The 24,254-nt window shown below is 49.5% G+C and overlaps 1 protein-coding gene across 5 annotated transcripts; it reads right to left on the reverse strand.

The window, feature by feature from the left end:
• Positions 1-58: 58 nt before the first annotated feature.
• Positions 59-9,684, reverse strand: Letmd1 (LETM1 domain containing 1). Of its 5 annotated transcripts, XM_055627168.1 has the most exons (9): positions 9,567-9,684; positions 8,995-9,146; positions 7,087-7,202; positions 6,447-6,529; positions 4,006-4,192; positions 3,806-3,907; positions 3,560-3,712; positions 2,119-2,215; positions 59-1,443 (listed from the first exon to the last, which is right to left on the reverse strand). In XM_055627168.1, exons 1-9 carry the CDS (start codon positions 9,677-9,679, stop codon positions 1,373-1,375), a joined length of 1,074 nt encoding a protein of 357 aa, XP_055483143.1. In that variant the 5' UTR covers positions 9,680-9,684; the 3' UTR covers positions 59-1,372. The 5 variants fall into 5 exon arrangements, with proteins under 5 accessions (XP_055483143.1, XP_055483145.1, XP_055483142.1 ...); XM_055627170.1 differs by lacking the exon at positions 2,119-2,215; XM_055627167.1 differs by having other exon boundaries at positions 3,560-3,907.
• Between the last annotated feature and the right edge of the window lie 14,570 nt (positions 9,685-24,254).

The following is a 24,254-nucleotide window of genomic DNA, read 5'->3' on the forward strand; positions in this document are numbered from 1 at the left end:
TTAAGTCAGTGTTACGGAAGAAGCCTTAGCAACATGAGTGTAAGTAATTCCAAAAACCTGGTTTCAGGCAGTCTTTACTTCGTTTGAGAACAGTGCTTCATGCATTTACAGCTATTACAGAGCTACAGGGCATGGCTGTACACACAGTTAAACCCAGCTTACTACCCTGAGCCCCCACCCAAGGCAGTAATTAGTACCTTATGCATTTTTGACCTGGGGCCTGAAGACAGGCAGCCACTGCTGGTTACAGATGGCTTAGTGCAACACAGTGGAGGTAGCAAACATGTAAGGTCCTTAGGGGCTGTGTGACAGCCTGATAATTGAGACACTGGGATGAACGCAGGGGGGCCCGAGCAGCCGCCTTCTACCTGCTCCTTTACAGTGCTCCCGTAAATTAAAAGTGTTCAGAGTGCTAAGAGGAGGGGCGCACAGCCCATGCTAGTGAGCAAGAAAAACAGCCCTGCTTTTGGTCACACCAGAAAGGACGGGCCAGGCATGGTGCCTCATGCCTGTATTCCCAGCCCCAGAACTGTCAGGATCGCCAGGAACCGAAGGCCAGCCTGGGCTGCATGGTGATTATCTCCAAAAGAAAAAAGCCAAACAAAAATTAAAAAAAAGGAAAAGGGAGGGGTGTGAGAGGAAACGGGTGGGAATCAAGGTGCAAGCACAGGGGTTAGTGCTCCCGTCTGCACTGCTCCAGGCAGCTCTGTTCTTGGCACCAGGAATTCTCTGGTGAAAAACCTTGGGGAGAGCGCTCACCTATGTAGCAGAGCTCTTGCCAGTTCCCAGTTTCCCAAGACACTGCCTCAGCTCTAGAGGACACCCTGAGGTGGAAGCCGGAAGACCAGGCCATCAAGGTCATCCTCAGCTACCCGAGACACAGGGTCTCAGAAAGCCACTGCCAAACCCCTCACTGCTATAAAGAGCACAGCAGTGAGAGCCCCAGCACCCAGAAGCCTGAGGTGGGAAGAGCCCTTGAGCACAGGGATTTGAGCCCACCTGGCCAGCACAGACTCACCTCAGAAAAAAAAATAATTTAAAAACAAAACAAGCCATGGCACCACGGCCTTGTGGCCCCATGACTCCCACCTGGGCAAAACCTGACTTTACAGGATCTAAACATGACATCAGGACAAAAGTCTAGGCCAGAGGTGCTGGCCAGCTGCAGGTTAGCACGGGGGTCGCACGCGGGTTGGTTAGGCTCAAGCTGTGAAGGGATGTCCAGCTCCCAGGTAGGCGGCGTGCTCCGAAGCCCGTGGCCCTGCTCCTCGCCTCCACGCTAAGCGTGCACAGACTGTGCTGAGCGCTGTTTGGTCCCACACTGCGGCCCCGAGCCACTGCCCGACTGCTCGGCGTCACGCTCCCGCTTCACTCAGCGCCTGGTCTCAAGGTAGTTGGTGGACAGCAGGACCACATTGTGCAGCAGGAGCGACAGCTCAGGTTCTGAAAACACCAGCAGGGTTAGTGGCCTCCTACTGCCCTGCATGGCAGAGCTTGGCGGAGGCAGGAAGCCGGGACTGCGAGGCCAGCGCGAGGCTGCTCTCGACAGCCCCTGCTCCGCCCCGGCCCCTGCTCCACCCCAGCCCCTGCATCTGGGACGGTCTGTCCCTCCCTCCCTCCCAAGCTCAGGAGTACCCGGCCATGTCTGGAGACATCTTCCGTTGGCACACTAGAGACAAAGGGCTGTGGCTGGCATGGAATGGGCCAGGCAAGTCTACTTGTTAAGTACCCTGCTGTGCAGGAGATGCGCCCTGAATGAAGTGCCAGCAGCCTCAGGGCAGCAAGCAGTCCCTTCTGTCTTAGTCTAACCTATGCCTGCACATGAGTGGACACTTGGGTCCTCTGAATTACAAATATGTTAGAGAAAGGCTTCACCATACTCCAGCAAGTAACCCTGGAATAACGTACAAAAAGAGCTGGGTATGGTGGTGCGGCGCCTGCAGCCCCAGCAGTCAGCAGGGCGAGGCGGGAGGACAGCCGCACGAGAAAAAGTCACTCGAGTACATGGTGAGTTCCGGACCGGCCAGAGCTACACAGCTGCTTTCTGCTTGCTTGGTTCTCGTAGTTTTTGTTTTGTTTTAAAGCTTAGACGTCCGGCACAGCCAGGGTTTGCCTCACCGTTCAGGCTGCAGGATATCTGCAGCCATTCTCCCAGCCAGGTTCGACACCTGTCGTCAGTGATATGGGTGGAATTCAAGCCACGAAGATAGCAAGCCTGCATACTCAGAAGAGAAACATCCTCAATAGTCACATAGGCCACAGAAACAGAGGTCCTCAAGCGACTGGAGCCTCTGAATAAGGCACAGCCTCATCCCCACTGGGAACCTCCTCCAAGCAATGCCAACTGAAGATGTTACACCAGCCAACAGGCTGCTGCTGCAGGTCCTGCCAAGGCCCAGGCATTCAAGGCCGAGTCCCAGGTTACAAGCTCCCTGAGTCCTCAAGCAGCGTGCACGAAGCCTGCAGGACATACCCCAGGAAAAGCCTTGCCAGGGTTCAGCTTGTGGAAGTAGACAGCTCAGTTCTCTGTGCTACTGGGACACAGAACTAAAAGACGAAGCCAACTGAGAGGCAGTCAGTCAGCGAGCGCGTGCCCTTGAAGGGCACTGCATGATCCTCGCTCTCCTCTTCCCAGCTGCCAGGAAATGAACAGCTTTGCTTCACCACATACTCCCAGGATGCACTGCTTCATCACAGCACCAAAACCAGCAGGGCCAACTGATCAGGCCAAAGCCTCCAAAACTGTGGGCTAAACAAACAACAGCAACAACAAAAACCTTTCCTCTTTTTTAAGTTGAGCTCAGGTATTTGTTCCAATAATGGAGAGCTGCCTGCTACACCTATATAATCTAAAGTAGCAGGTTTAACGTATACTGCCCTTGAATTTTTTTTAAAAGCAAGTTGTTCTGGGACTCCTCCCAAATGCTAGGTCACAGGCATGTGCCATCACACCCTGCCCAGGGTTCTTGATTTTTTTTTTTAGACTTATTATTTATACAGTATTTTGCCTGCATGTATGCGAACACACCACAATAGGGCGCCAGATCTCACTGTAGATGGTTGTGGGCCACCGTGTGGTTGCTGGGAATTGAACTCAGGACCTTTGGAAGAACAGCCAGTGCTCTTAACCTCTGAGCCATCTCTTCAGCCCCTCCTTGATTTTTTTTTAAAACTCATTCCCACTAACTGTGTACATTAAGAAAAAAAATCCATAGAAATAAACTAAAAGAACTTAGAGCCAGGTATAGTGGCTCTGCCTGAAATTTTAACACTTGGAAGATTGAGGCAGGAGGATTGCTTTAAGCCTGAGGCCAGCCTGTACTACATGAGATGGGGGGCGGGGGGCTCAGCTTGTTCACCACGAGCCTGTGATTCTAGTAGTGAGTTCAAGGCCAGGCTACAAAGAGAGGCTTAAGCCAGCCAGGGCTACATAGTGAGACCCTGTATCAGAACAACAACGACCCAGAAGCGGAGCTGGAGCTTTGGTAGAAGCACAAGAAGCGGCCCGCAAGCGCCTGGCCACCTGGGGACCCGTTCCATCCCGAGATCCACCACTCACCGACTTCACTTCCTGAGCAGTCAGCTGGCCAATCCCCAGCTTCGCCAGAGCCCTGTCCAGCTGGTGAATGACAGCAGCATGACTCTTCAAGCGCCTTCTCAGCAGGGGAGGGGGCAGATACGGGGTGAGCAGCACGGCCCTGCTCAGGGCTTTCTGTGACACAGCAGGGCAAAGATGGTGAGCAGTGCTACTCGACAGCCTCCAACGCGGCGAGCCCGTGGGCACAGAGGGCCTCAAAGGGCTCACCATCTGCGGAGCTGGCAGGTGGTCCAAGCCCAGGGGACGGGTAGAGAAGCACCCTCTGAGAGGCAGGATGTCGTGTGACGCTGGGTGGGTACCATTCTGCACCTTGTAGGAGGGGAGAAACGGGAGGTTTAGAAAGCCCCTGACTAGCTGCTTGTACCTGCCTTGGTGCCGGCGGCCTCCAGAGCCCTGGCTGGACATACCTTGGCGCACAGGTCTGTCAGATGCCACCGAAGCCTCTCATCAGAAACAAGAGCGCCGACCCTTCCTAGGTGAGTGACGATTTCTGAGTGGGACTGCTTCCGGAGACCATGATAAATGTCTAAGAAATCAATTTGTTGTTTGGGGGTCCAGAAATGCTTGACAAGCAGTTGCCTAGGAAACAGGTACCTAAAAGGAAAAGAATCACAAAGTCACTTTCTGGAAGCGGCATCTTTCAGAGTTGGCTAATCAGGCACCTGGCAGCCATGCAGCCCAGGAAGCCGGCAGATGTGCTCTTCTCTGCTAAACACTTTCTCCCAAGCCTCACCCATGTCTCGGCGTGATCTCAAGGCGCTACTGAGATGTGACTGGAAAGGAAGCCTGGTGTGCAGCAGTCAGATAAATGCTTTCTGAGCTAAAGCAGGCAAAGAGTGTGCACTGGACAGCCACAAGAAGCTGGATGCTGTGTCTGATGCAGAGAACAGCCACAGAGCAGCCACATGTGCGCAGTACTGAAAGGCCAAGCGTGTGTTCTTTAGTTCAGCTTCCCACATGTGTGTCAGCTTTTAAACATGGCTACCTATGCTCTGGTGCTTCTTCTATGGGCAGGTGACATTTATTTCCCTATTTTTTTTTTTTTTTTTTTTTTGCTCTGGGTGATTAATTCATACAATAGAGCAGAATTGAGTCGGTGACCTCTAAGACAAAGACATCAAAAGTACAGGCGAGGTGTGACGGCACACATCTTCTTAGTGCCATTGGTAGGGCAGAAGCAAGCAGATCTCCGTGAGTTCCAAGACAACCAGGACTACAAGGCGAGGCTCTGGGTTCTGTCTGTTGTTTACAAAGTCACTCACTGGACCACTCATCCCAGGAGCTCTGACTGTGTTGTAGGACCACCACCCCAGGCTGCCATCCTGAAGAGGCAGGTCCATCTCCCAAACATCCACATCAGAGCACCAGACACACGATCTTAGGCCCTCCCACCGCTTCACTCAACAGCTAATCACTAGACTCTGCCAGCATCAGCCACAGAGGAAAGCAGTCGCTCTCCTGAGCCCTACCCGAACGCTGTCTTTTAAAGTCTGGGTTTGTGTACTTGGGGACTGTGCACATGTGAGCGCGGCTGTGCAGCACCCGCCCCGGTGCTGGGGGCAAACCAGGGCCCTGCGGGGGCAGCACACTGTGTGCCTAAGTGCTGAGCCACCGCCAGCCCTCTCCGTCTTCCTGAACCCAAAACCATGGAAACAGTGGCTTCCTTGTGCTTGTTCTGAAGCTGCCATTACACAGCAGCCAACAGCTGAAACAACAAGCAGGCTGACAGCTCGGGTGGGTCATCTTTGGTTGTAAATACTAAAGCCATGATATTGGAATGTGAATATTATTTAGCTGAAAAAATTTCACAATGTATCATTTGTTCCTTGTGGAGAGTGAGATGCTGTTTGAAGGATGGAGAAGATCCTTAAGGTTTCATCACAATACCCATGGCTGCTGAGCACTGTGCAATGTTCTTAAGACCTTTGGGACAGGGTTGGAGACACAGCTCAGGGGTTAGCAGCATGAGGACCCGGGTTCAATTCCCAGCACCACATGGGGCTGTAGGCCCCAAATGCACACATGCGGGCAAAGCACTCATACCAAAAACATAAAATAATAAACCTTAAAGCAAACTTAAAATTTGGGATAATGAAAAGATTGAAGTAAGTTTGATAACCTCTGAACTTCTAAAATAAAAAGTTCTAAAAATAATTTTCTTGAGAGCTGGAGAGATGGCTCAGGGGTTAAAAGCACTAGCTCCTCTTCCAGAGGAGCCAGGTTCAAGTTTCAGCATGTACATGGCAGCTCACAGCAGTCTACAACTCCAGCTTCAGGGGATCTGATACCCTCAACCGCTCTAAGGACCATGTATGTGGGGCACATAAGCTCAGACACCACATATACTTAAAGGAAAGGATTAAAAACAGTAATTAAAACACATTTCTTGGCTTTTTTGGTTTTGTTTCTTTGCTTGCTTGAGGAAAGGTAGCCCAGGTTAGCCTTGAACTCACTATATAATCCAAGCTGGCCTTGAGCTTCTGATCTTCCTGCCTCCAACTCCCAAGTACTGGGGTATGTGCCACTATACCAGCAAAATTATTTTTAATTTAAAAACATCTATAGTTGAGGGCTGGAGAGATGGCTCAGAGATTAAGAGTACTTGCTGCTCTTCCAGAGGATCTAGGTTCAGTTCCCAGCACACACAGTGGCTCACCCCTGTAATTCCCAGCACACACAGTGGCTCACATCTGTCACTCCTGTCCCAGGAAAAATGTTGCATGATTCTCCTGGCCCCTGTGGGCACCAGGCCCACATGTGGTACAGACACATATGCAGGCACAGCATCGACACACATAGATAATATTTTTAAATCTCTAGTTTCAAGCTGCTGCTGGTGCATACTCACATTAGCAAGAAGACCAAGTAGTTGGCAAAGGGCGGAATGGAAACGACGCCTATGAAAAGACACTTGGTGATATCCTGACGGAACTAGACAGAAACAAACACAGGTGCTGTCTCAACACAGGTGCGTTCTTGCTATCATAGACAACCCCCACCCACTCACTCCATAGTGGCCCTTTACTGTGGCCTAGAGAAAGGGCCGGGCTTGTTTGCATCTGCCAAGGCTAAGTCCCGGGAGGGTAGAACCTCGATGTCGACTTTTGTATCCCAAACACCGAGGACAGGCCTGTCCTCTTTTCAGATCCCTCGGTGAGCTCTTTCGGACTTGCTGAATGTCTCGGGACTCTTATCTCAGCTTCAAACTGCCTGTCAGCTCACCGCCAAATGCTTCTTGCTGTTCTGCAGCTCCATGCAGATCTTTGTATGTTAAAACCAACCTGGATTTGATTACTTACAAATTTAATCAGAGAGTGCCTAAAATTCTACACAGCTCTATTGTGATGTTTTTAACGAAACCATTCTGACAAATGATTGGATGCAGTCATGGCACAGGGGGACTGCATGACAGTGACACACAAGGAAAGAAACAAACTTGACATCTTGGCTCATGACCTCACCGCGAACTTCCGGGTGTTTGCCCGTACCTGTCTCAAATGCTCCATCTCCCGGTAAGGAAGTTGGTGAAACTTTACTTTGTGCTTCCACATACTTGTCTTTATTCTTCTAGCCTTTTTGGCATCAGCCCATAACATCTGTATGCCTGCCCCGTTGGGGTGGAGGACAGAATGCCGGTGTTATCCTGGTTGAATCCCGCCGTCGCGTCCGACTCTGTGTTCGCTCGCATGCACACGCAGGGCCCTCCCGCCCTGCCTCACACGCATACACACACCCCGCCCTCCTGGCCCTGCCTATGAAAGCTGGACACACCTCTGAGACCTCCCATCCTTTCCCCCAGCACGCTACCCAGCCGAGCTAGGCTCTGCTGTGCAGTGCGACACCCGTTGCTTTGTTCTAAACTCTAGCTCCTCACACCAGGGCGTCAGGTCAGTCAGCCTATGTGTTCCCCAGCCGGACGTTAACTTGCTGCCTTCTGGGCATGTTTCTAAGCTGCAGAATCTGACATGTTGCTGTGAGTCCATTTTGAGTCTTCTTTTTATGCTCATCCTTACATTTATCTAGCTTTTTAAAAAATGCTTCCAGGGCTAGAGAGATGGCTCAGAGGTAAGGAAATACTGACTGCTCTTGCAGAGGTCCGGTTCCCAGCACCCACACTGCGGCCCACAACCGTCCACAACTCGTGATCTAGATCGACTGCTTCCCGACACCCAGGACCCGGCGTCTGCATGGTGCATACGGGAAAACCGAGGTGCAAGTAGAGTGGATAAAACCTTTTTAATGCTTCCGTATCTATGAACCAAGTGTCATCTAGATTGGCTTCAAATAGTACAGGGCACATATATTAGACATAGATATGTATATATGACTGGTGGTCATTACCTATTTTGTTTTGTTTTTACAGGATCTTGCTATGTAGCTGAAGCTGGCCTGGAACTCCTGATTCTCCTGCCTTGGAATGCTGGGTTGTGGGACTGTAGACCCAGAACCACCATGGCTGGCAATACAGCCATTCTTACCTCCACTTTTTAGATAAAGGTAAGTTTATAAGTACATGAAGTTAATAATAATTACAGTAATATTCAGAGTTGACAACACTCCATTTTCTTTTAATTAGTGGGTAAAAGCATAGAATATAGTAATAGTTAATGCTAACACAGATCAGGCCCTGTTCTGAGCACTTTACATACGCTGATTTAATTTTCTCCATAAGTTGCGGTGGCTCAGGCTTATCATCCCAGCACTCAAGAAAGTGGAGGCAGGGAGATCTGAGTTCAAGGTCATTCTCACCTAAACAGGTAGTCTGAGGCCAGCCTGAGCTACAAGACCCCCTTTCTAGATAAATAAAAAATATTCACAACTAGGTAATCAATAGGTTCTATTACTGTTTTATAGACAAGAAACCAAAGGGAAAAACAATTAGGGTCACTAGTGCAAGTGTCAGTAAATCACAAAAGGGATTGGAACTGGGCATTCTGGTTCCAGAGTGGTCATGTAACATTAGGTATCATTTCATTATAACTAGTGGCCCTCCACTTTGAATCAAAAATTCAGAAATCAAGCACATATAGTGGTATTGCCACTACAAGTTAGCCGAGCTGGCCACTGATAAGCATCTAGATCACATTTTCTTATGACGACAGATGAATCCCTGTGGGGTCTGCACTGCCACAGGTCCCTGCTCTTGGGCAGGACGAGGGCCTTGGAAGGAAATTACAATCTCTTATATCCTCCGCTCTCTCCTGTGATGTCAGAAGTTGTCTACCATCACAGCTTTCTAGATACCTAAGAGGTGACTGTAAGAAGTAATGCTTGAACACAGACAAAAGGGAAGGCATCTCAACTCACATCCCCACAGCAGAGCCCATGCGTCATCTCCCTGTCTGTAACTGTAACTGCCTTAGAGCTGCTTTGAGTATTTCTATTTTAGTGTTTACCTTTCATGAAGACTGTGTATAAGGCATAGAAGCGGGGGAAATGGCGACCCAAGAAACGATGGTATGATCCATTGATCGTTCTTGTCTTGGTCACCACATAAGAAATCAGGTTCTTTACGTCTGCCTTCGGAGAGAGGTGAAGCTTCGAAGACCTACAAGGAAGATCAAAGACACTGTCTGCGAACTAGTAGAAGCCTCTTTGCGCCCAGGGTCCCTCTTGTAAAATACAGGTCTCTGAGAACGACTGCCACAATCGGGAACTTCTGAAAAGCAAAGCTTTTCGTCTGAGGGGCAGAAGCTGCTGACAAGTGATAAAACGGTTTGAGCATGGAGTGTGCGCCAAGCCTGTGGCGCCAGCAGAAGGCAAGTTAAGGCCACGGAGATGGGAGAGGGAAGCCGAAAGACGAGCAGACAACACGGAGCACAGAGGGTCAGCCAGCATTCAGGGGAGACCCTGCGTGGAAGAGCAAACCCCTGGGGCCAGGAAGGCGTGGGATCCCAAGAAGAGGAGGTGGCGCCGCTGCGAGGATTTCTACGTCAAAAACGCTCTTCTCTTTCCAGGGGGCCCTCACCGAGGGGCTCGCCACGCGGGGCCGGGGCGACCCAGCCGGGTGACCAAGGGTCCAGGGGCGACGGCCGAGCCCCACAGCGCAGCCCGAGCCCAGCACACCCTGGACAGCGCCATCTTCACCGCGGGGGAGGGGGGAGGTGAGAGGGCGTCTCCGGGTCGGAGTGCGCGGCGCAGGGCGCTCGCGACGCCACGCCCCTCGGCGCTGATTGGTAGCCTGGAGGGGCGGGGCGGGGCGAGTACAGGAGGAGGACGCCGATTGGACGCGGCGACGCTTCCGCCCGCAGGACCGGAAGCCGGCCACCCCGAGGGCGTGCGGGCCAGCCTGAAGTAGCGTTCGTGAGCCCGAGGACGCCGTCTCCTTGAGGGACCCAATGCCCTCGTGCGGTCCCTGGGGCCCGGGGCTGGCGGCTGCCGCCCTTGACCTCGGCCGTGTCGGCGGGCGCAGGGGGCTCCCTCCATTGGTGGCGGGAGGAGGCACTGTCGCACCTCCTCAGGCGGGCGGCCGGGGTAGACTGGTCCCCAGGTGCCCTCGTCAGGTAGTAGGTGCGCGGTGGGTGTTTTGGGGTAAATGACTTAATTGAAACCAGGAAGGGTTTCTAGGCATCTAGGAAATATATACATACATAATATATATAATGTGTGTGTGTGTGTGTGTGTGTGTGTGTGTGTGTGTGTGTGTATACATGTTTATTATGTATACAGTGTTCTGCCTGCACGTACACCAGAAGAGGGCATTAGATCACATTATAGATGGTTGTGAGCCGCCATGTGGTTGCTGGGAATTGAACTCAGGTCCTCTGGAAGAGCAGCCAGTGCTCTTAACCTCTGAGCCATCTTCCCAGCCCCTCCTGTGTTCCTATGGTGTAAGAATTCAGTGGGAATCTAAGGATGAAGTGTTTGCAGAAGCAAACATTAAGACATCTCTAAGATATCTTAATGGTGGGAGGGCTGGCGATTGTCACACCCTTGCAAAGCCAAACCCTGCAAGTAGTGTGGAAATGAGGTAGGGAGGGTAGAAGGTGACCAAAAGATGGTTTCTCTCCGTTCTCAGGTAGCTTCTAAGTCCTCTCGACCACTGTGTCTCCCAAGAATGTTTGGTTCAATAATAGTAGAACTCCTAGGGGAAAAGAGTAGACAGAATCACAGACGGCTTTATAAGAGAAACGGCTTTTTGTGCAGATGCTGAGGTCTGAACTCCGGTCCTCATGCTTGTCTGGAAAGCACTTACTGAGCTGTCTCCCAGCTCCATTGCATGTTTTTCATAGTACTTAGTAGAATCATAATTAGCCGCATAATTATTATTATACATAATTATTATACATTTCATGATGCTGTATCCCAAAAGTTCAGCTGACTACATTCTCAGACCCTGGAACATGGCTGGTGTGCTGGACAGATTGATGCAGGCTAGAGTCATTTTGGAAGAGGGAACATCAGTAGAGAAAATGCTCCCACCAGATTGGCCTATGGGCAAGCCTGTAGTACATTTTTCTTAATCAGTGATTGATGTGGGAAGGCCCAGCTCATTGTGGGAGGTGCCGTCCCTGGGCTGGTGGTCCTGGGTGCTATAGGAAAGCAGGCTGAGCCAGCCACGAGGAGCAAGCCGGTAAGCTGTACCCTTCTGTGGCCTCTGCGTCAGCTCCTGCTTCTAGATTCCTGCCTTGATGTGCAAATAATGAACTGTTATATGGAGTGTAAGCAAAACTAGCTTTTGGTCATTTTGGTATTTTCCCACAGTGATAGAAACCCTGAGATGCCAGGCCCTTCGAAGGCTGCTCACTAAGCGGTGACTGAGCCCCCGTGACTGAGCCCCGCATATGTACAAAGTGTAGCAGTGCTTTCACTCTTAGAAAAGAAACTGCCTCATCGTCTGTGATGCTACAGACTTTGCTGTTGCAGTCTAAGGTGTCTAGGTATTTAATTGTTATTAAAATAATGCTTAATATGCATTAGCACGGAGCGCTCAGAGCTTGGGCTGTGTGGTAAGTACCTACATGCAAAGCTGTGTCTCCGAACAGAGCTGTGCATGTGTGAGGCCCCAAGTCTAAGTCCCCTGAGCTCACAGAAAGCCAGAGGCAGAGAGACAGCCATTTATTTATTTTTTCATTTATTATAGTTTTCGGTGTGTGGTGTTACCTGTGCGTGTCTGTGCACCGTGTGTATGCTGTGGCTATGGAGGCCAGAAGAGGGTCGGATCCCCCTGAGACTGGACTTGTCAGACAGTTGGGAGCCTGCTTGCCGGTTGTGGGTGTGGAACCCAGATCCTCTGGAAGTGTTTGTAACAAAATCTCAATCATTCCAGATTTCAGGGTGGAAACCTGCCGGCTCAGAGAGGCAGAGAAAGCACCCAGCTGACCTTCTCAGCCGAGGTCCCAGAAGCAACGTCTCCTTAAACTGAATGTCCCTCTCTTACACTTCCTGTGCATTTCTCTATTTGTCCTCCTGACCTCCTCTTACTGTTTTTTCCTTAATAATTTTGTGTTTACTTCCTGTCAACTGGTTGCTTCCTGCTCCTCTTGACCTATTGTTGAGTATTTAATCCTACTTATAGTATTCAAGCAGAAAGCTCTTGGGCTAAAGGTGTGTGCTAGGGTTGAACCACACCACAACTAGAAAGAGTTTTTCCCGGTAAACAACACAATCTCTGGTTCACAGTGTGATCAGACATCCTGCAACATAGAAGAGCCACCTCTCCAGCCCCAAGTGCATACATTTGCAGTCCCAGCATTCCAGATGCTACCAGATGGGCGGTAGAACTAGGAAAATTCCCAGAATCTAGGAGGCCAGCTCACCTGGAATGTGCTGCCAGGAAAAGAGAGATCAAAGATGCCATGCAAAGTGGAAGATGGGGCAGACGTGAGGCTGTCCTCTGGCTGCCACACGCATGGCGTGGTACAAACAGACACACAAATGCTCACATGCATGCATAGAGATAAAAATAAAAAATGAACGAGGGCTGTATAGCTGCAGAGGTGCTGGCCGACCCTCAGCCAGCTGGGATGGGGACAGCCTGTGTGCCTGGTCGTGTCTGTAAGGCCAGTTCTTGGAAGGAAGACTGAAGCAAAGGATCCCTGAGTTCCAAGCTAGCCTGAGCTACAGTGTGAGACCCTGTCACAAAAAGACAGTAAGAGTTGGCCCTTGTACCTAGGAAGAAAAGAGTACATGATTGTATGCTAATAGAGAAGTTTTTAAAGGCCAGGCACAGCTAGCACATGCCTTTAATCTCAGCACTCAGGGAGGCAGAGGCAGATGGATTACTATGAGTTCAAGGCCAGCATGGTCTACAAAGTGAGTCCAGGACAGCCAAGGCTACCCAGAGAAACCCTGTTTTGAAAAACAAAAATAAATAAAAAATGAAAGAAAGGTTAAAGACTCAAAAAGGTTTTAAATAGTTTCTAAATTATTGTTGCTAACTGGTTGTATTGGGCAAGGGGGTAGGGTGGTTAGAGCTTTTTTTCAGTTATATTTTTTTTCTGGGAATATTAAAACAAGGCAGGAAAAAAAAAAGCCTAATCATTTGTGGATAGATTCTCCATTGAAATGGCTGCTATAACATGAAAAATAGTGCCCACATTTCCTGTAGCTTGGTTATCTGTGGATAGTAAGCATTTCTTAGCAAAAAGGTAGAAAATGCATGTTTTCTACTGTGTTACATGTATATTAATTATACATGTATATTAATTATAATATACTGTGTTACATGTATATTAATTATCTAAGGTCAAAGAAAATGTTTGTGTTGGAAACACATCAAAGTGACTATCTTTGTGTTTGCTGCAGCAGTAGGGATAGCCTGAGAAAGGAAGATACAAACCCTGAAAAGGGAAAGACAGCTTATTTATTAGCTGTTTTTGAGAGCTGAAACATTTCTGTAAGGCCATGAAAAAAAAAAAAATTACTAAATGATTTTGTTTGTATCACTTTCACTAAAGCACTACGTACTATAAAGGGATAGATAGAGTGCGGGGTGGGGAGAGGGAGGGGATCGAGCATGTGTGGTACGGACTTTAGAAAGAACAGCGTGGGCTGTGATGGAGCACCCCGCACACAGGGTGCTGTCATACCCTCTTTCATGCACAGGACATGGTTTCAGTCCCTAGGGCTGAAAAAATAGCTAAAACAACTTAGATAACTGTGAAAATGATGTGATGTGTGTGTTGAGACTAGTTGACAACCAGAACTTCTTGTGCATGGCAGCACATGTCTGAAATCCTGACTTGGGAGTTGTAGAAAGAGGATAAGCCATTTGATGACAGCATTTGCCACAGAAGGAAGTCAAGGCTAGCTTGGGCTACAGACGACTATCTCAGAGTCAAAACAAACAATCCAACATGTTGGGGCACATGGGTCAATTGATAAAGTGCTCCTCTATTGTGCAGGAAGCTCCAAGTTCAATCTCCCGTTCCCCATAAATCAAGGTATGATGGTGCACACCTATAATTCTGGCACTTGGTGGGTGAAGGCAAAAAATTAGAAGGTGAAGGTTAGTCTCTGCTACACAGTAAGTTGAGGCAAGCCTGGGTTCCTGTGGTGGATTGAGAATGGTTCCCATAGGCTGATATCTTTGGATACTTAGTCCCTAGGTCTGGGAAGGATCAGGAGGTGTGGCCTTGCTGAAGGTGTCACTGGGGTTGGGTTGAGGTTTCAAAAGCCTGTGTCATTCCAGTTGGCTCCATGCCTCTGTGCTTCCTGCTTGTGGGTCAAGGATATGAGCTCTCAGCTACTGCTCCCATGGTATGCCTGCTTTTCTGCCGCCATGCTTTCCACCATGATGGCTGTAGACTCACCCTCTGAATCTAAACTGTTTCTTCTTTAAAGTACCGTGGTCATGGTGTTTTCACAGCAGTAGAACCTAAGGCAAGAACCTTCACTAAGACATAAAAAGCCCAACAACAACAAAAACTGGCATGACTGATGGTGAAAGCATTAAGAATTTGAGTAACAACAACAAAATTTGAGAAAATATCTCTAAAATACATATATTTGTATGTGTATATATACATATGTGACATGGTCTCCAGGTTAGGCTCATCTTTCAGGCTGGCTGGCTAGCTGGCTGAGTTCCAGGGTCTGCTGTCTGCACACACACAGAACATGCTAGGGTTAAAGTCACATGTGGCCAGGCCCAGCTTTTACATAGGTGCTAAGGATACGAACTCAGGTCTGGCTGCTTTCACAGCCAGCACACACACATCCTCTAAGTCATCTCCCAATCCCAACAGAGTCCCTGATGCGCTAATGAGATGGCTAAAACAATGTGGTGGGGTTCCTGCCGGTGTCAGAGCAGACCTCAAAGCCTACCCCCAGTGACACGCCCCGAATCCTTCCCTGGTCACCTCATCTGTGTGAGGAAGGGAACTCGGTTCAGCCTGATTAAGTCAGTGCTGGTTCAAACTTCTGGAATCTGACAACAGGCCAATTTAGATTTAAGCCCCGTACAATTTTGGGAACAAGTTTCCTAGTAACTATCTCAATCCCATGTGCACAATAAAGCTTAAGGTGTAACTATATTGAAACTCCTTTGCAAAGCACATGTAACCGCTACCATGAAAATGCGTTCCACAGCAAAAGGGCCTAGGATCTGGTGTGATCTGACTGAACTAGCATAGAAGTGAGCAGGCCATAAAGTACATGTGACATTTCCTGTAAGGATGGGCTCTATTGACTGAGGAACAAAGCTCAATATAAAGGTCTATGGAGGGGCAGCCTAGAATAAACATTCTGGGGGATTGGGGTAAGGTCTGGCCCACAGATAGCAAAGATGTCCAGGTCATTAACAACATCCACTCCCAGCTTTCTGAGTGGAAAACAGGAACAAACAGGTTGTCTTCCATTGAGACAACTCTGTGTGGTTAACATTTCTGGTTTCTAACGCTGATCTGTGAGCCTTCCTGCCTTCTGCACAACATAAAGGAAAAAGTGTTTATTTCGGTTCTTGTTGGTACAATACTTTTTTATGTGGAATGTATATAAATTACCCTTGTTCATTCAAATGCTGATTCTCTACCCCACTATCTGGTTTCAATCTGGACATTCTAAGCATCACCTGTCTCATGGTAAACATGCCACCATTTGTTCTCTGTGTTGTCAATATAAATAACAAGCCAATGCTGAGCAATGGAGAGAATAGCGTGGGGCATCCTGGTCCAGAGGGGAGGAGAAGGAAGCCAGTGGGAGGAGAGATCGGAGAGGAGAGGGTCAGGAAACATCAGGGAGAGATGAACCGGACCTAAGATATGACTAAAAGCAAGTATAATGGAGGAAATCTGAATGGGAGGAAGCTATGCCTACTTGGAGGTTTAGGATGGAGTAACTATTGCCCAGCATTGTGCTCTAGGTTAATTAAATAAATCCTATTCTCTGTGTAGTGATTTTGGTGTACAGCTGGTTTAGGAATAACTGCTGTTTAACTAAAAGATATATCAATTTTAAGTATTAATAATCATCAACAGGCTCTGTTACAATCTGTGCTGAAAAAAAAGTCCTAGGGCAGGAGTTCAAGGTAGCTAGCAGCCGGGTGAGCAGAGAGACCTATGCTTGTTTTCAGCCTGCCTCCTTGACCTCAGGACAGGGTTTCTCTAAGTATCTCTGGCCCCGTCTATCAGGCTGGCCTTGAAACTCAGAGATCTGCCTGCTTCTGCCTCCTAAGTGCTGGAATTACAGGTGTGTGCCCTCAGACCTGGCTCACTTCCTTCTTACACAGTCCATGACCTCAACCCAGGAAATGACCTGGCTCTTGCACTTCAGCCTAATAAAGACGCCACCGACAGAGTGCCTAGAGGTCTGTCCGAATGGATTCTAGCTCTCACCTGGAAGACAGATATGAGGTTGACATCACACCTTAGGCAGCCGGCCTGAGCCCTTTGCTTCCATAGTCCCAGAGCTAGAATTACAGGTGTGCAGCACTATGAGGGCCATTGTGCTGCGTTCTTTTAACCCCATCTCAACTAGGGAGGCAGAGGCAGGAGGATCTCAGCAGTTCCATGGCTGACCTGGTCTACATAGTGAATTCCAGCCTAGCTAGGGCTATGCAGTGAAGCCCTGTTTCAATAAATAGGTAAATACTTTATATATGATTTAAGTGTGCTTCTTGTTGGGTGTGTCTCTCTCATCCTCAAAGAAGCAAGGTGCTCAGTGATAAAGACAAACACTGGACATTCTCCTCTGCCCCCGGAGAACACCACTGCCTGGCATAATTACTGACATTCCTATTCATTATTTATTTATTTATTTAGAAGGTACGGGGACCGCTTTAGACTTAGTTCCGGCTGTTTAGGGTGGTTGGGTTCTTTGGAAAGTTGCACTCTCAGTCAGGCTATCCAGCAATCCAGCAAACCAGCAGCCTTCTCTGACTCCTCAAAGCTCCTCTCTTGGGGCTCTGGAGGCCTCACAATTAAACTGCAGCTGTCAAAGGCCACACCCCTCTCTGAGCCGCACAAGGCTGTACTCCATATCCTACACTTGGGATTAAAGCAAAAACGTGTTTACATAGCATAGCTGAGTTTTTAAAGAAACCAAAACTTGCCCTGCGCGGATCAGTGAATAAAGACTCTTGAGTTCTCTCTCCCAGATACAGATGGTGGAAGGAAAGGTCACCATCTACCTCCACGGTACACTGTGCCATGAGTGCACACACCCCCAAGGCCAGAAGAGTGTCTGGATCTCTAGGAACTAAAATCTCAGAAGGTTGTAAGCCACTGTGTAGAACCAAACTCCGGTGCTTTGAAGAGCAGCAAGTGCCCTCCAGCCCCAGATGGTGTCTTTAAGCAGCCCCAGCATGTGATGCAATCAGTGGGGACCAGCTGGAGATGGAGCTCAGGAGCATTTTCCCAGGATTCGGGGAGTCCTGGGTTCCATCCCCAGCATGAATATGGGGTGTGGCGGTGCGTGCTGTAGTTTCAACACTGGGCAGGTGAGGAGAGAGGCTCGGAAGTTGAAGGTCATCCTTGGCTACAACATGAGTTGAGGCTAGCTTGAGCTGCCTAAGACCTATTTACTCTTCCTGGCTCACTATGAGCTTTTGCTATTTGGTGTAGGTGAGGGCCTGCTCCAGCTGTACTGCTAGGTTTCAGGAAAATACAAGTCAGACCTTTCTCTCAAAAAACTCAGAGGTTCAGTTGAGAAAACTGGCAGTGGGGAGTAGGGTACTGGGAGCAGGAGAGGCGGCCTGCTTTTCCAGCTATTTTTCCAGCATTTTTAAAGGAGCAGCTTGCAGAAAAAGCACGAGTCAAGGCAGCCAATTTTGTTTCTTTGCTTTTGTCAAGAGATAGAGTCCTGTTATGTAGCCCAGGCTTGCTTGGAACTTACAATGTAATCCAAGCTATTCTTTCATTCACATCAATCCCTCGTTTTCTCATGTCAGGTGATGGGGTCAAGTGTCAGTAAACCGCTCACTGCAGCACAGAAGCAGCATCACCTCAGCAGCCCTCTGGGAAGGCCCCTGGGGTCTCGGGTCCGATGCTCTGGGTATTTGGATGGCTGATGCAGCCCTGGCCCTAAGCCTTCCAGGCTTCATTTGGGATGTCTCTGTAGAGGTATCTCGCCTACAAAGGCTGCACCTCATCTCTGTGGTTTACAGGTCCCTTCCTTTTTTCTGGAGGGGTGGGGGAAGAGCTGTCTTCTTGTGTGGCTTTGACTGTGCTGGAACTCGCTCTGTAGACCTCACTCCGCCTGCCTCTGCAGTCCAAACTCGCTCGTGTGAAACTCCACCTTTGGATTCTTTGTCTGTTTTGTTTCTTTGGTCCAGGACTTGGTTGGTTCACCACACTATTGGGAAGGGCGTCCTCAGGACAGAAGTTGAGCTTCCTCTGAGTGAAATGGAGACACTCCGTTGTCCTCTGCTTGGCTTAAGGCAGCAAAAGCAAACATATGGCAGGGGAGCTCCTAGACAGGAGATGGGCCCTGTCTAGGAGCTTCCATGTGACCCGTGGGGAAAGCACAGAAGCTGCCCACCTTGGGCACCATGACATCTCCAGCCTCACCGAGTTCCATCACTTCTTGCTGTGTTAGCTTGTTGTTCAGGCTCCTCAGGCTTTCGTCTGCTTCTCACACTTTAGTGAGGGCGATGGCAGGATCTTACAGGGCTGCTGGTGTGAAGTCAGTTAATACCTGTAAAGTGCTCAGGCCTGTCCCCTCCACCAGGCGTTTTTATTATTGCTGGAGTCTGCTGTTTCCTAAAGGCTTTGACCTTCTCACTAGTCTTTGCTCAGAATCCCTTGGGCAATTGCCAAAGATCCCCTAGGCCAGTGCTTTCTAACCATGTTATTAGTCTGCAAGTGCAGTCAGCTACAGGAGAAGAGGGACGCTGTGCTTGGTGCTGGGAAGGAATATCAGCCAGGCTGTTCCCTCATAGCCATGGAGCTCTGTTGTACAATCTCACTGCTCTCTGGGCTTCAGTAGACAATAGTCTCAATCTGGCGTGTTAGGCAGTGTGTTTATTCATTTGGTGTTTCTTTTGTTTGGTTTTGCTTTGAGACAAAGTTTTGCTATATGACCCAAGTTGGCTATCAGCCTCCTCCACCAGTGATGAGAGGGCAGGCATGGGCAGTTATTTTGGACACAGACCTACAAGGCCCGTGGCTGCCGCCTTTTCTCACATGGTTTCTTTCTCACATTCCGGGAAGGCCTGTGGGACTCAGAAGGGGAATTCCGGAGCCTCCCGCCAGCATTCTGATTCTGCTCTGAGGAGAGAAGAGGTCTTATGTTGCTCAGCAGGGCTAGTGAGCAGCTTTGGCTCACGTGTCAGGTGAGTCAGGTGTCTGAGAACAAGAGGCAGCTACAAAACTGGGGAATTGTGTCCTGTGTTAGTTAACAACAGATGAAAACTAAACAGAAAAGGTGACAGAAGTCTTAGGTTGTCTTTATAGGTAATGCATTTTCACGGGGATTCACACACTCTGCAGCAGCAGGCTTCCATTTCCCCTCCTATCCTGCCAAAGGACATTCTGCAGCTGTGATGAGGAAGTTGGGACCTAGAATCCACTTTTGCTTTGGACAAGTACATTACTGAGATTTCAGGAAAGACCAAATGTCTTCTTTCATGGGCTTCCTTCCTTCCTCTCAGCACCTAGACCAGTTATATGTCTCCACAGAAACCATGGTCCATTCCAAAAGCTTGCAGTAGTACCAACTTACGGGCATAAACCTAAATATCTGGAAGGCAACTGGGTGGGTACTTCTTTTACACTTAGCAAAACATAAGCAACAGCTTCTCCTTCAGGCTTTTGACCAGGGTTACTGTACCAGACGCGAGTGCCCCTCTGCGGAGCAAGCCTGAGGCCACGCAGAAAGCCTGAAAGCCCGAAAGCCGTTGGCTGCTTACCCTGACAATAGTCACACCACTGTTGATCTTGCCTGCAGGGCAACAGCCCAGTAACAGTGTTGGTGACAGTGCTCCCCAGACACCTGCAGAGCACTGTTCACCACTGGGAGGGCTCTCCCCAGCCGGGAGGGAGCAGCCAGCTCACTTGCAGCTTGGACGCCCTGTGTCCTGCAACGCATAGTGGCAATATGCCTTGCTGGCTTTCAGTATTTCACTTGCCTGCCCCCTTCCTTTGTCAGCTGCCTTCAGTTCTGAGCTGTTATGAGGAGACTTGCTACAAGTCGTGGGAAACAGTAGCTGTTATCTGTATGGTCTAGACAAGCAAATGGTCACTAAAGCAGGCAAAGCTGTAAGTTTGCAAAGCCAGTAAGAACTTTTCATTAAATTGTGGATTACTCTTTTTGTTTCCTTCATCTTTGGTGTCACCATCTTTACAAAAGCATTGTTTTGAAAAACCAGGGAGCAAATGATGGATAAACAAGAGTAATGAGTGATAGTGAGTGTTGGGTAAACCGAGGGCCGAAATAGGACAGAACACAGCAATGACTCAGAGTCCAGAAGAAATGATCTGTAGCCTGGACAACTCCCAACCCCCTCACAGCACTCCCAAAACCATCAAACCCCAGGCAGCCAACAGTCTGGGGTGGAGGCAGCATGTACCCATCTCCCAGCTTTTGACAGACCTGTCAGCATCCTGACTGCTTGGCTCTTTGCCAGCCACTTGTTTGCTTGTGTAGCCCTCTTCCTGCCACCTGCCAGTCTGGGCATTTGAGCTAGATGCCGGCTGGGAGGAGTCAAAGAGAAAACCAGAAACTGATGGGGACACCCAGAGTATTTTTCTGTCCAAAATCAGTTTCTTTGGATTGCTTATGAAATGATCCTTGTGAGACCATTATTGACAACTATGATGATTAAGCCAATTGAAAGTGTTCAGTCCTGTTTTATTGATGGGCAGCCCAAGAGTGGGCTCATATATCTGAAAAGTCTCCTTGTGCTCCAGCTCATGGTACAGCCAGTGTTTTAAAACACAAAACCACAATTATGTCAGTCCTTGACAGGCTTACATTAGGGAGGGGGTTTAGAGCAGTTTGTAAACATCTGCTTCTTTAGCTAGGCTCATCGTTATCTTCCAGACACTACATAATTTGTCTGGACCATGGTCAAGGTCAGGGACAGTCCCAAAACCGCTGGAGTGGGTGGGAGGCGGAGGCTGAGAAGTGTCCAAGCAGACTCAAAGTTGGGGCAGGGCTACTGTCACCTTAGTCATTTCACTTTCCTGTTTGTTTCATTGCAATTTTTGTTTTGTTGGAATTTTGGTGATGTACTTGTGGGTTTCCTGTTGTTTGTTTTTAGACAAAGCTTCACTCTGTAGCTGCATACAGCTCGAGACACACCGTGAAGTCTAGGTTGGCCTTAGCCCCAGGCACAGGTCTAAACCACCATGACCTGTCTTTTGTTTTTCTCGCAGCTCTCAGTGAGTAGCCCCAGCTGGCCTAGAACTTGCTTTGTAGCCCAGAATAGCCTCGAACTCATAATCCTCTTGCCTCATTCTTCTGAATGTGCACACACACAGAGAAAATAACAATTTTTTAAAATGATAATGGAGGACTAGAGAGATGGCTCAGAGGTTATGAGCACTGGCTGCTCTTCCAGAGGACCCAGGTTCAGTTCCCAGCACTCAAATGGTGGCTCACAACCTTCTGTAACTCGAGTTGCATGGAATTCACTGCCCTCTTTCAGCCTCCATGGGCTCTGCGTGCAAATGGTGCACAGACATAAACTCAGGCAAAACACCAATACACTTAAAATAGTAAAATAAAGCAATAAGAAGATGTAAAGATAGTGAAAGGCTAGCAAGATAATTTAGTTGGTGGAGTGTTTCTTGCGCAAGTATGAGTACCTGAGTTCAGCTGTCCAGCACTGGGTAAAGTCCCAGTGCAGCAGCATAAACCAGCAGTGTGGAGACGGCGCGGGCGGATCCCCGTCTCACTGGCCAGCCGTCCTAACCAGTGGGTGAGAGAAATCCCGTCTCAACAAACAAGCAAAGACATGCAATAAAATGACAGAGTAACTCAGCATCAGCCTCTGGCACACACACACACACACACACGCACACGCTGGCATCTTTATGTTACCTATTTGATTTTTCATTTTTTCATAACCTCCCATCCCCTCTACGGCCTTAGAAACCAAGTGTCCTGCTACACGTAGCCGCGTCTGAGCACCGCTTCTTGGGTCTTTATTTTTCCTTATTTTATTGGTTTCTTATGCCTCTACCTCCCTTCTCCACCCCTCACCCCTGCTAACACCTTCCAACCCCCCAACACTAGGCAGGAGAGAAAGAAGGTTAGTGGGGAGAGGGATGAAGTTCTCTTCAGCTATTTCTGGCTGATTAGGGTCCTCAGGGTTTTTGGGAAAATTTCAATCTCAGCTGTCAGGATATCTAGCAGTCCAGCAAACAAGCAACAGCAAACACAGCAGAAGGACAAACCAGCAACAGCACAAGGAGCAGCAATCTGCTTCTTTCTCGGAGTTTTTGCCTCTCTCCCAGCTCTGGTATTTATATTCTCTGTTATTTCTAGTCCTCAGAATTCCACTAACTGCAACTGGCAAAGAGCAGGCCCCTCAGTTGTGGATAAACTGAGGCTGCTCCTTATCCCACACTTGGGATCAAAACAAAAACATTTACATAGCATAACTGAGTTTTCAAAGAAACCACTACATATACATACATACATACATACATACATACATACATACATACATACACACAGTATATATATGTGAAATATATATATGATGGGTGAGTCTGTAAACCCAGCCCTAGGGAGGCAGAGGCAGGAGGCTCAGGAGTTCAAGGCTATCCTCAGCTACATAACAAGTTCAAGACTAGTCACAGCTTCAAGAGATCCTGTCCTGAAGAAAAAGGAGGAGGCGGCGATGGAGGAGGAGGCGGTGGTGGTAACATGGAGCTGGAAAGATGGCTCCAGCTTGATAGCACGGCTGCTCTTGCAGAGGACTCAAGCTCAACTCCCAGCACCCTCATAGCAGCTCACAACCATCCGTAACTCTGGTTCTAGGGGTTCTGCGTTGTCTTCTGGTGTCCTCGGGCACCAGGCACACATGAGGTACACTTACATACTTGCAGACAAAACACCCAGGCCGGCCTCAAGCTCACCAAGACCAGCCTCCTTCTGCCTCACAAATACTGGGATTAAAAGTGTGCACCACTGTGCCCAGCAAAATGTATTTTAAAAAAGATAATAAGGTTTAAACGTTTGAGAAAAACTTTTATGTACACCATTTGAATAAGGATTTGTTCTATTTGTATTTATTTGTTTGTGTTTGGATGTGTGTCCCTGAGAGCAGGTGCCCTCGTGGGCCAGAAGAGGGTGTTGGAGCCCGTGGAGCTGGAGTCACACAGGCACTGGCAACCAAACTGCAAAAGCAGCAAGTGCTGTTCCCTACTGAGCCACCTCTCCGCCCTGTCTGCAGCTCCAGGCCTGACGCTTTTACACAGACACGCTCAGACGGACTGTTAAATGGCATTTCGGAGCATCGCATAGGGAGTCCCGCCTTCCATTTAGCAGCCTCTACTCTAGACAGCCTAGAGTCTAAGGACGTCACCTGACCTCTGAGAGGGCAGTAATCAACCCCGCTCCCAGGGGGCTCCGCGGGAGCTGGGCACTCACAGGGCACTGCCCGGGGGCAGTCCAGACCTCTTCTGCCCGGTCCTCCAGCAGCCGGGGGCGGCGCTGTGGGGTGACGTCTCGTCGGGGGGCGGTGCTGTGGGGTGACGTTGGGGGGCGGCGCTGTGGGGTGACGTCGGGAGGCGGTGCTGTGGGGTGACGTTTCAGGGCGCCGAGGTGCAGGCCCGAGCTTTGCCCTTTGCCGCAGCCCGGTGGGGAGGCCGTGCGCCTCCCACTGCTGTCTCGGGGACACGAGGAGGCCAGAGTCTTCCCGCCCTGCCGCCTTGGTGGCAGCAGCAGCAGCAGCAGCAGGGACAGCCCGGACGGTGCTGGCCGTCCGGCCGCGCTGAGGGGCGAGCCCTGCTCCTTAGGCGTTTCTGGAGGCCTCGTGCCGGCGTCGTGCAGGGCATCGAGAGCTCAGCCTGGCAGGCCAGAGGTGGCCACGCCTTTGATGCCAGCGCCCGGGAGGCAGAGGCGGGCGGACCCGAGAGTTCGAGGACAGCCAGAGAAACCCGGACTTGAAGACACAGCCAAGCAAACTCAAAAGCTCAGGCTCGATCGCTTCTTTAGGAGACAGAAGGCGAAGGTGCTGCTCCATTAGCTCTGCCGTCATTCGCCCTCAGTTGAGATGGCGCGTAGCAGCAGGCGGGGGCTCCCCACAGGATTCCGCCCACGCCTG

The sequence above is a fragment of the Psammomys obesus genome, unplaced genomic scaffold (assembly GCF_907164565.1).
Source record: "Psammomys obesus unplaced genomic scaffold, mPsaObe1.curated_primary_1811, whole genome shotgun sequence".
In the NCBI taxonomy this organism is placed as follows: Eukaryota; Metazoa; Chordata; class Mammalia; order Rodentia; family Muridae; genus Psammomys; species Psammomys obesus.